This window comes from Otolemur garnettii, unplaced genomic scaffold, assembly GCF_000181295.1.
Source record: "Otolemur garnettii isolate 467f Iridium unplaced genomic scaffold, OtoGar3 scaffold00013, whole genome shotgun sequence".
NCBI classification, from domain to species: domain Eukaryota; kingdom Metazoa; phylum Chordata; class Mammalia; order Primates; family Galagidae; genus Otolemur; species Otolemur garnettii.
The window spans coordinates 28,199,675-28,212,056 of NW_003852408.1; the positions used below are offsets into that span (position 1 = coordinate 28,199,675).

Here is a 12,382-nt window from a genome sequence, read left to right on the forward strand (position 1 = left end):
ATGCCCAGTCATTTTTTAATTGCAACTGCTGTCGTTGTTGTTTTTAGCAGGCCAGGGCCAGGCTTGAACCTGCCACCTTTGGTGTATATAGCTGGCGCCCTACTCACTGAGCTACGGGTACCAAGCCTTTCTTTCTTTCTTGATCTATCTTGCTAGAAGCTTATAAATTTTAGTAATTTTTTCAGGAGAACCAACTTTTAACTTTGTTGATTTTCTTTCTGATTTGTTTCCTATTCCACTGACCTTATAATCTTATTTTTTCTTCTGAAAAAATAATAAAATGGGTTTAACTTGCTCTTCTTTTTTTAACTTCTTCAAGTGGAAGCATAGATAATTGATTTTATACCTTTTTTCCTTTCTTCTCCTTTTTCTTCCTTCTTTCTTATTTCATTCTTTTGACAGAGTTTCAGTCTTTTGCCCAGGCTGTATGGACTGACATGATCACAGCTCACCGTAGCCTTAAACTCTTGGGCTCGGGAGTAGGATTGCTTGAGACCAGGAGTTAGAGACTAGTTTGATCAATATAGTAACACCTCACCTCTACAAAAAAAACAGAAAAATTAACCAGGTGCAGTGGTACACTCCTGTAGTCCCAGCTACTTGACTATAAAGGAAGCAGGAGGATCACCTGAGTCTAGGAATTTGAGGTTGTAGTGAGCTATGATGATGCTGCTGCACTCCAGCCTAGGCAACAGAGTGAGAGCCTATCTTAAAAAAACAAAACAAGGCTCGGCGCCTGTGGCTCAAGCGGCTAAGGCGCCAGCCACATACACCTAAGGTGGCGGGTTCGAATCCCCAGCCCGGGCCCGCCAAACAACAATGATGGCTGCAACCAAAAAATGGCCAGGCGTTGTGGCAGGTGCCTGTAGTCCCAGCTACTTGGGAGGCTGAGGCAGGAGACTCGCTTGAGCCCAGGAGTTGGAGGTTGCTGTGAGCGTGATGCCATGGCACTCTACCCAGGGGGATAGGTTGAGGCTCTGTCTCAAAAACAAAACAAAACAAAACAAAACAGGAGTATATGGCTCTACCTTAACGGGAAGGGGGGTACACATGTATATTTACAAATGCCAGTACGATGCTTCATGGCCAATGGCAAAACATCATTAGCATTCCCACCAAAGATAGAACAAAATCAAGGAAGCTCCCCACTAGTCTGTTATTTAGCATTGTTCCAGAAATAGTAAACAATACAGTGGGATTAAAAACAGGCATGATACTTTTGAAAAGGAGAGGTAAAATTATTATTATAGACATTGATATAATAGGATACCTGAAAAACTTAAGATATGCCATTAAGAAACTATTAGAAGGGGGTGGCACCTGTGGCTCAGTGGGTAGGGGGCTGACCCCATAGGATGGAGGGTTCAAACTCAGCCCCGGCCAAATTGCGGCAAAAGAATGCCAGGCATTGTGGCAGGCACCTGTAGTCCCATCTACTTGGGAGGCTGAAGCAGGAGAATTGTCTAAGCCCAGGAGTTGGAGGTTGCTATGAGCTGTGTGACGCCACAATACTCTACCAAGGGCTATAAAGTGAAACTCTGTCTCTACAAAAAAAAAAGAGAGAGAGAAAGAAACTATTAGAAGGAATAAGATAGTTTAATAAGGTAATTATAAAATGTACAAAATTAAACCATTTTCCTATTGATGTCCAAAAAATGAATAATTAGAAATACAATGCAAGAAAAATTCATCCTAACTAAAATTCCTAAGAATAAATTGAACAAGAATAGTCTAATGTTGGCAATTTAACATGTCTCAAAATTTTAAATATAACTTACTTTACTTATAAAAAATCTTTAATAAGCACATTTAACAAAAATATCTCTGAATGGTGAATGACTGCGACAAATGAAGGTAAGTGATACTCTAATCTCTTTATAGCAAATTGTTTTATACCATCTCAGTTATGATAAAGATCTAAAAAACTTTTAATTGGTCTATCATTTTATGGAAATATCCATCCCTTTTGAACTAGAATAGAAAGTTAGACTAGGCTCAGTGCCTGTGGCTCAAGTGGCTAAGGCGCCGGCCACATACACCTAAGGTGGAGAGTTCGAATCCAGCCCGGGCCCGCCAACCAACAATGATGGCTGCAACCAAAAAATAGCCAGGTGCTGTGGCAGGCACCTGTGGTCCCAGCTACTTGGGAGGCAGAGACAGGAGACTCTCTTGAGCCCAAGAGTTGGAGGTTGCTGTGAGCTGTGATGCCACAGCACTCTACCCAGGGGGACAGCTTGAGGCTTTGTCTCAAAAAAAAAAAAAAAAAGTTAGACTAAATCACCTCTAAAATCTCTAAAATTTATTTTAATATTTCTTTTCTTTTCTTTTCTTTTTTTTTTTTTTAGAGATAGCCCCACTTTATCACCCTCGGTAGAGTGCTGTGGCATCACAGCTCATAGCAACTTCCAACTCCTGGGCTTAGGCGATTCTCTTGCCTCAACTCCCAAGTAGCTGGACTACAAGAACCTGCCACAATGCCCAGCTATTTTTGTTGTTGTTGTTGCAGTTTGGCAGGGGCCAGGTTTGAACCCACCACCCTCGGTATATGGGGCTGGCACCCTACCCACTGAGCCACAGGTGCAGCCCTATTTTAATATTTCAATGGTGTGATTTAAGTATCTGTTATATACACATATTTCTCTGTTAGTAATATGTATTTATTTTTTTAGTAGGGTCTCCTTCTATCACCCTGGCTAAAGTGCAACGGCATCATCATAACCCACTTCTACTTCCAACTCCTGGGCTCAAACCATCCTTCCTCAGCCTCCCAAGTAGCAGAGATTACAGGCATGGGCCACCATGCCCTGCTAACTGTTCTGTGTTTGGTAAATGTGAGATCTTGCTTTTGCTTAGGATGGTCTTGAACTCCTGGCCTCAAGCAATCCTTTCACCTTAGCCTCCCTAAGTGTTACAAGCATAAGCCACTGTACTTGGCCACAGTAACTTACCATTAATAAGTTAGATATTTTTGCCTGTTAGATATTTTTGTAAACTCATATGTGTCTTATTTCAAACTTAAAATGTCAGAGATGAAATATATAATCGTGAATCCATTGTAAGAAACTGGTCTAAATTTGATTTACTGTCCTCAAGTCTCCTCCAAATTTTACCACTCAAATTTTAACAATTTCTTTTCTTTTTTTCTTTTTTGTAGAGACAGTGTCTCACTTTATCACCCTCGGTAGAGTGCTGTGGCATCTCAGCTCACAGCAACCTCCAACTCCTGGGCTTAGGCAATTCTTTTGCCTCAGCCTCCCAAGTAGCTGGGACTATAGGCGCCTGTCACAACACAACGTCCAGCTATTTTTGTTGTTGTTGCAGTTTGGCCAGGGCTGAGTTTGAACCTGCCACCCTTGGTATATGGGGCTGGCGCCCTACTCACTGAGCCACAGGCGCCGCCCAAATGATATGAATTCTTAATTTAAGTGCCAGCAATTTTTTTTTTCAGTTTTTTTTTTGGCCAGGGCCAGGTTTGATCCCACCATCTCCAGTATATGGGGCCGGCGCCCTACTCCTTTGAGCCACAGGCACTGGACAAGTGTCAACAATTTTTATTCTAAGCACTTTACATATGTTTTTCAATTAATTTATAACAACCTATTTTATTCCTCTTTTACTGATGAGGAAACTAAAAGTCAGATTAGTGTAACTCACACAATTTCCCAGAGCTAATAAATAAGAGTTCTTAGCTTCAAACATAGATAGTCTGACTAAAGACGCAAGCTTGAAACATTCTTTATTACTACAGATTTAATTGCCTGTTAGATATTTTTGTAAACTCATATGTGTCTTATTTCAAACTCAAAATGTCAGAGATGAAATATATAATTTTCCTACTTAGATAGCCATTTCTTCTAATTGCCCTTATTTTTCAGGAACAAAATGAGTAAATTGTTATTTACTAAGTTCTATAGATTCTACTGTCCGGATCATCAATCTGCCTTTTTATTCTTCAGCCTATATTTAGGATAATTTCCTTGCCTCATGCTGTTAAAAATGTGTTTTTCTTAAACATACAGGTCAAAGGAAATTTCACTCATGGTACCCAGTACACTTGAATTCTAATCCTATTGCTGTTAGTTATTAGCTGTGAGATTTTTGGTAGGAAAGGGGGATAAAAGCTTCTTTACAAATAAAGTACATGTGATTTAATACATAGTCTTTCTAACTTCTATTCTAACTTCTCAAACATTTTTATTTGCACTTACTAATTATTTCAGACAGGTCTGATTGCTGTATAAAGTTTAGGCACTCAATGTATATTTTATAATGAATGAATGAATGACTTTTAGATAAGGACTTACCAAGTGTTGCATAGTACTGATGAATAAAACATAAAAAGGTGAAACCAAAAACATATACCTGGGCTCAATAATCAACTAGACATTTTAAAAAATAATAGTTATATAAAAACTCATTATGTATGTTAATTATAGTACATTTAGAAACTACAAAAAACTGTCATCCATGATTTCACTGCAGAGAAAGCCATTGTCGACATTTTACAGTGTTTCCTACCAGTCCTCCACCCAGTTTTTTTCTTCCCAGTTTATAAAGAGTCATTTATAAACTGTGACTCTTTGATGATTGATGATTGTGTTTGTAAGAAGATTCATGGCTTGAGAGCCAGAGTAATAGGAGTATTACATTAATATATATATATTTTTGAGACAGTCTCAAGCTTTCACCCTGGGTAGAATGCTGTGGCATCACAGCTTACAGCAACCTCCAACTCTTGGGCGATTCTCTTGCCTCACCCTCCCAAGTAGCTGAGACTACAGGGGTTCTCCACAATGCCTGGCTATTTTTTGGTTATAGTTGTCATTGTTGTTTGGTAGGCCTGAGCTAGATTCAATCCTGCCAGCTCTGGTGTATGTGGCTGGCATCTTAGCCACTTGAGTTACAGGCACCAAGCCAGTACTACAATAATACTAAACAGCAAACACATGTAATGTATTTTCTTAATTGCATCAAATACTAGTGTTATATTTAGGCAAAAGCCTTCACAGATTATTTTTCTCATAGGGATTTCAGTGCTTCAGTTTGCATATTTACATCAGTCTGTTTTGCCTGCTTTTCAGTGATGTCACAGTAATGAGATTGTGAGTACAAAACTTCTCTAGGACAATATTGATTTGTTTTATTTTGTTGTAAGATTTAAATTCCAAATTGGGAGATTGCTCAACGTGTTAAATATTTTATAGTATAAAAAGGAATAAAGTGTTCTATGTGGTTAACTATATTCAAACTTTAAAAATTGTGTTTTACTAGAAATAGAGGAGAATTCTATTTAAGTTGGCATGGTAAGAATAGCTCTAAATTTATAGTAGTCATTAAAAAGAAGATAGCATGGCTAAATAATAAAATAAACTTATTCAAAACCCAAAGGTTAGGGGTGAAGGAAAGCAAAACCACAAAAAAAGAACAATGTTTGGATAATAAAACACTGTTATGCTTATGTTTTGAAATTGCTGAAGTTGGCATTACAATTTATTTGGAATCTTGAAATAAATATTTCTCAAATGTCAAATGTGGACCAGAAACAAAATAAAACACAAAGTGGTAAGGAGGGCTGAACAAACGTACTAAACTCTTAATAAAGAAGTAGTTACTTTGGCCAGGTATAAGGATTAATGCCTGTAATCTCAGTACTTTGGGAGGCTGAGGAAGCAGGATCACTTGAGGCCAGGAGTTTGAGATCAGCCTGGAGAATATAGCAAAATCTTGTCTCTAGGAAAAAAAAAAATTTTTTTTTTTGGAGGCAGAGTCTCACTGTGTCTCCCTTGGTAGAGTGCTATGGCGTCACAGCTCACAGCAACCTCAAACTACTGGGCTTAAGTGATTCTCTTGCCTTAGCTTCCCAAGTAGCTGGAACTATAGGCACCTGCCACAATGGCTGGCCATTTTTTTGTTGCAGTTGTCATTGTCGTTTAGCAGGCCTGGGCCGGGTTCGAACCTGCCAACCTTGGTGCATGTGGCTGGTGCAATAACCACTATGCTATGGCGCCAAGCCAGAAAAAAAAATATTTTTTAAAGTAGCTGAGTGTAGTACACACCTGTAGTTGGAGGCTGAGGCAGAAGGATTATTTGTACTTAGGAGTTTGAGGTTATGGTGAGCTATGATCCTACCACTGCACTCCAGCCTGGGTGACAGAGCAAAAAGAGAAATAGCTCCTGGCATTCAAGCATCTGGGAATTCAATTTCTGTAGGCTGGTAGAAATTAAAAGTTTTCCCATTCAACATTGCTTCATTTCATTTCATTGAATAGATCAGTCCTTAACAAAAATGATATTTTGGCTTTCAGCTACCACTCTTTATTTCTTTTTCTTTTTCTTTTTTTTTTTTGAAACAGAGTCTCAAGCTGTCACCCTGGGTAGAGTGCCGTGGCATCACAGCTCACAGCAACCTCAAACTCTTGGGCTTAAGTGAGTCTCCTGCCTCAGTCTCCCAAGTAGCTGGGACTACAGGCACCTGCCACAACACCAAGCTATTTTAGCTGGCTCAGCCTGGGTTTGAACCCACCAGCCTAAGTGTATGTATCTGGTACCCTACCCACTGAGCTAAGGGCACTGTACCCCACCCTTTATTTCTTAATTTGTTTAGACTAGTGTAGAGAAAGGATTCCTCAGAGACCCCCAACATTTTATGCAATGGTGGGGACATTTGAGAAATAAAAGCATGGAATACAGAATGAAAGGCATTTGGCAAGACTAGGAAGTATGCTATTTACAGTAGCATCAAAAAACATAAAATACATAGTAATAAGTTTAACAAAAGATGTGTGGATACTCTATATTAAAAACTCTAAAAACTGTTCAAAGATTGAAAGACCCAAGTAAGATATATGTGATATTCATGGATTAAAAGACTTAACATTGGCTCAGTGCCTGCGGCTCAAGTGGCTAAGGCACCAGCCACATACACCTAAGGTGGTAGGTTTGAATCCAGCCTGGACCCGCCAAACAACAATTACAGCTGCAACCAAAAAATAGCTGGGCATTGTGGTGAGTGCCTGTGGTCCCAGCTACTTGGGAGGCTGAGGCAGGAGACTCACTTGAGCCCAGGAGTTGGAGGTTGCTGTGAGCTGTGATGCCACAGCACTCTACCCAGGGGGATAGCTTGAGGCTCTGTCTCAAAAGAAAAAAAAAAAGACTTAACATTGTTAAGGTGCCATTACTCTCCAGATTGATCTATGGATTCAGAGCCATCCCAGTCAAAATCTCAGAACTCTATAACTCAATAGTAAAAAGACAACTCAGTGTTAGCACAAGCAAAAGACTTATACTTTGCAATATAGGGTACACAAATAGTCAGTCAGCACATGAAAAAGTGCTTGTCATCAGTGAAATGCACATTAAAGACACAAGGAAATACCACTATACAATGATTAGAATGGGTAAAACTGAAAAGACTGCAAAATTTAAATGTTGGTAAAGATATTGCTCATACATTTCTAATGAAAATGTAAAAAGCAATTTATTTTAGCAGAGCTGCTTAGACCTGAAGCAATTTCTTATAGACATGTTTATTATAGCTTTTATTTATAATAGCCAAAAACTGGAAACATACAGAGATACAGTCATCCAGTGGAATACTATTCCACAATTTAAAAAATGAACTAACTAGGGTGGTGCCTATGGCTTAAAGGAGTGGGGCGCCAGCCCCATATGCTGGAGGTGGCAGGTTTAAACCTAGCCCTGGCCAAAAACTGCAAAAAAAAAAAAAAAAAAAAAAAAAAAAAAAAAAAGAACTAACTAGTAAAAACTAAGATAAAAAAATCAAAACACTAACAGCTTCTGATAGGGTAAGGACTGACTAGAAAGAGACAGAAGGACTTTCCAGAAAGTTAGAAATTTTATATCATATCCATTTGGCAAAAGTATATAACTAAAGAGTTTACACTCCGGGCCCTGAAGGAGTGCTTGCTGCATGTGGCTTCACTCTGGGCTGCAGCTCAGCCTGCTTAAAGATCTTGGGCCCATCTCAACCCTAAATACACTCTACCACTGTGCCCACCAGTGCTCTCATTCTTAGCTCCCCTAGCTGCTTCACAAGCATTTTGTATTCTATTCTCACCCAGAGCAGTAAGGATTCCTGCATCCTAGGCACCAGTGCCATTGCTCCCTGGGAACTCAGAGCACCCATGGGTGCTACTCATCAGGCAACAGTGGTAAAAGGGATCCTTTCACAGTTTAGTTGGTGTGAGAAAAATAGATTGGAGGGAACCCAGCAGTCATTGCCACCAACAACCTTTGCCACAAATTCTACATTGGCTGCTATGGATTACTGCAATTTTCATCAGCACTATACTCAGGTAACAGAGCTGTATAGAGATTACACCACTGGCACCCTCACTGGTACCAGAACCATTGTGCCCCTCACTACCACAGGGGAAAGCCTTTCCACAGTGAAACTAAGCCCATAAAGCTTACAGAAGGTAATTGCTCCACCAAATGCACAAGTATCAACGTAAGATAACAAGAGATATGAAAAACCTTGGCCTAGTGTAATAGCTTATGCCTATAATCCTAACACTCTGGGAGGCTGGGGCAGGAGGATTCCTTGAGCTCAGGAGTTTGGACCAGTCTGAGCAAGAATGAGACTCTATCTCTACTAAAAATAGAAGAATTGGATGGGTGTTGTGGCAGGTGCCTATAGTCTCTTCTACTCAGGAGGCTAAGGTGGGAGGATTTGAATTCCAGGAATTTGAGGTAGCTGTGAGCTGGCTAACACCCCAGCATGCTGGCCTGGGTAACTGAGTGAGACTGTGTTTCAAGGAAAAAAAAAAGGAGCAAAAAAAAGAAAAGAAATATGCACTCTGGGAAGCTCAGGCAGGTAGATTGCCTGAGCTTACATGTTCAAAACCAGCCTGAGACAGAGCAAGACTCGGTCTCTAAAAATAGCTGGACATTGTGGCAGGTGCCTATAGTCCCAACTACTAAGGAGGCTGAGGCAAGAGAATTGCTTGAGCCTAAGAGTTTGAGGTTGCTGTGAACTATGATGCCAGGGCACCTACCGAGGGCGACAAAGTGAGACTCTGTCATAAATAAATAAGAAAAATGAAGCAGACATAACACTACCAAAACAACATAATAATCTCTCAGTAGATGACCCTATGAGCCTGCAGTAGATGAATTCTCAGTAGATGACCCTATGAGAATTTAAAATACCTGTTACAAGGGAGCTCAATGAATTTTAATAAAATACAGAAAAACAATTCAGTGAAATCAGGATAATGAAAAATGACTAAAATAAGAAATTTAACACATTGAAATTATTTTTAAAACAAATTTTGAAGCTGGAAAATACAATGAATGAAATGAAAAAAGGCAATAGAGTATCAGTAGCAGAACTGATCAAGCAGAGAAAAAATATCTGTGAATTTGAAGACAGGATAGAGAAAATACATAGCCAGAGAAAAATAATGAAGAAAGTTTACAATATTTAAAGATTACAAGATTTGCTCAAAAGAGCTAATATTCTAATTATTAGAGTTTAAGAAATAGAAGAGAAAGGGGTAGAAAGCGTAAAGAAATAATAGAAAATTTTCTAAATCTGAGGAAAGAGATGATATCCAGGAGGATCAAAGGTCTCCAATCAGATTCAATCCAAATACTATAGTAATATATAATTAACCTGTCAAAAACCAAAGACAAAGATGGCTTGGTGCCTGTGGCTCAAGTGGCTAAGGTGCCAGCCACATACACCTCAGGTGGCAGGTTCGAATCCAGCCTGGGCCTGCCAAACAACAATGACGGCTGCAACCAAAAAATAGCCAGGCATCGTGGCGGGTGCCTGTGGTCCCAGCTATGTGGGAGGCTGAGGCAAGAGACTCGCTTGAGCCCAGGAGTTGGAGGTTGCTGTGAGCTGTGATGCCACAACACTCTACCCAGGGTGACAGCTTGAGGCTCTGCCTCAAAAAACAAAAAAACAAACCAAAGACAAAGAATACTAAAAGCAACAGGATAAAAGAAACAAATCATATATAGAAGAGTTTCAGTTAAGGCTAACAGTGGATTTCTTAGCAGAAACCCTAAAGGCCAGGAGAGGGTAGGATGATAAATGTGCTGAAGTAAAAAACAAACAAAAAATCCCCTGCCATCCAAGAATACTATACTTGGCAAAGCTATCTTTCAGAAATTAAGAAGAGGTAAAGACTTTCCCAAACAAAAGTTGAGGGAGTTCATCACCACTAGACTTGTCTTATAAGAATGCTAATGGGAGTTCTTCAAGCTGAGAGAAAAGGATGCTAATAAGTAACACAAAATTATCTAAAACTATAAAACTCACTGACAAAAGTACACAAATTCAGAATACTCTAATACTATAACAGTGGAGTTAAATAACCTATACCTTTATTTATGAATGTTAAAGATCAATACTATTACAAATAATAGCTACAATAATTTGTATGATATAAGAATATAAACTGTACCATAAAAACATAAAGTATGGGAACAGGGTGGAGTAAAAGTATAGCATTATTCTATGGAATCAAAGTTAAGTTGTTAGCTTGAAATGTTATGTTTTATGTAAGCTTCATGATAGTCAGAAAGCAAAAACTTTCTGTAGTAGTAGTAGTATCTGTAGTAGATAAAAGATTAAAAGTGGGCAGTGCCCATAGTTCAGTGGGAAGGGTGCCAGCCGCATATACCCAAGCTGGAGGGTTCTAACCCAGCCTGGGCCAGCTAAACAACAATGACAATTGAAACAAACAAAAAAATATCTGGGCACTGTGGCAAGTGCCTGTAGTCCCAGCAACTTGGGAGGCTGAGATAAGAGAATGGCTTAAGCCTAAGAGTTTGAGGTTGCTATGAGCTATGATGCCACAGCACTCTACCAAGGACAAGAAAGTGAGACTCCATCTCAAAAAAAAAGAAAGATTAAAAGTGAGGAATCAAAGCATACCAGTAGAGAAAACCATCTACTCACAAAGGAAGAAGGCAGAAAAGGAAAAAAAACAAAGGATCTATAAAACAACCAGAAAACAATTACCAAAATGACAGTACTAAGTCCTTGAATATAATTAATATAATGATAATATAATGTAATATAATATATAATAATAATTACTTTGAATATAATGGATTAAGTTGTTCAATCAATAGGCATAGAGTGGCCAAATGGATAAAAAACAAAACAACAAGGAGAGATGCAACTATATGTTATCTATCAGAGACTCACTTCACTCTTAAAGACATGCATAGATTAAAAGGGAAAGGAAGGAACAAGATATGCTATGCAAATGGAAACCTAAGAGAGTGGGGATAGATAAAATTATATCAGATAAAAGACTTTATCTCAAAATACTGTAAAATGAGACAAAGAAGGTCATTATATTAATGACAAAGGGATTAAGAAGATATAATAATTTCAAAATACATATTTGGCCAATAGTAGAAAATCTAAACATGTATATAAAGCAAATATTAATAGATCTGAAGAGAGACATCAATATAATAATAGTAGGGGTCTTTAACACACCCCTTTTCAACAATGGACAAATCAGACACATTCAATAAAGAAACATTGGGGCAGTGCCTGTGACTTAGTGAGTAGGACACTGGTCCCATATACTGAGGGTGGTGGGTTTGAACCCAGCCTAGGCCAAACTGCAACAAAAAAATAGCTGGGTGTTGTGATGGGCACCTGTAGTCCAAGCTACTTGGGAGGCTGGGGCAAGAGAATCACCTAAGCCCAAGAGCTGGAGGTTACTGTGAGCTGTGATGCCACAGCACTCTACTGAGGGCAACAGAGTGAGATTCTGTCTCAAAGAAAAAAAGAAAGAAACATTGGAATTGAACTTTTTATTATTTTATTTTTAATAAACTATAATTTAGACCAAATGTAACTAACAGACATGCAGAATATTCTATTCAATAGCAGCTGAAAACATGGTTTTTTTTTCTTTTTTCTTTTTTTTTTTGTAAAGACAGAGTCTTTATCGCCCTCGGTAGAGTGCCATAGCATCACACAGCTCACAGCAACCTCCAACTCCTGGGCTTAGGCAATTCTCTTGCCTCAGCCTCCTGAGTAGCTGGGATTACAGGTGCCTGTCACAACACCCAGCTATGAAAACGTGTTTTTCTTAAGTGAACATGGAACACTATCCAGGATAGATCAATCTTAGGCCACAAAATAAGTCTTAACAAATTTAATAAGATTTAATTATATCAAATATCTTTTCCAACTACAATAGTATGAAGATAGAAATCAATAATAGGGGCCAGGCATGGTGGCTCACACCTATAATCCTAGCACTATGGGAGGCTGAGGCAGGTGGATTGCCTGAGCTCACAAGTTTGAGACCAGCCGGAGCCAGAGCAAGACCTCATCTCTAAAAATAGCCAGGCATTGTGGTGGATGCCTGTAGTCCCAGCT

At 39.0% G+C, this 12,382-nt stretch overlaps 1 protein-coding gene across 1 annotated transcript in view; it reads left to right on the forward strand.

Moving 5' to 3' along the window:
• Nucleotides 1–1,848: 1,848 nt before the first annotated feature.
• The window catches only part of ICA1L (islet cell autoantigen 1 like), a 55,915-nt gene continuing 45,381 nt past the window's right edge, over nucleotides 1,849–12,382 (forward strand). Inside the window, exon 1 of the mRNA XM_003785119.3 lies at nucleotides 1,849–1,854. Coding sequence (XP_003785167.1) covers nucleotides 1,849–1,854 — 6 coding nt within the window. The remainder of the gene's footprint in view (nucleotides 1,855–12,382) is intronic.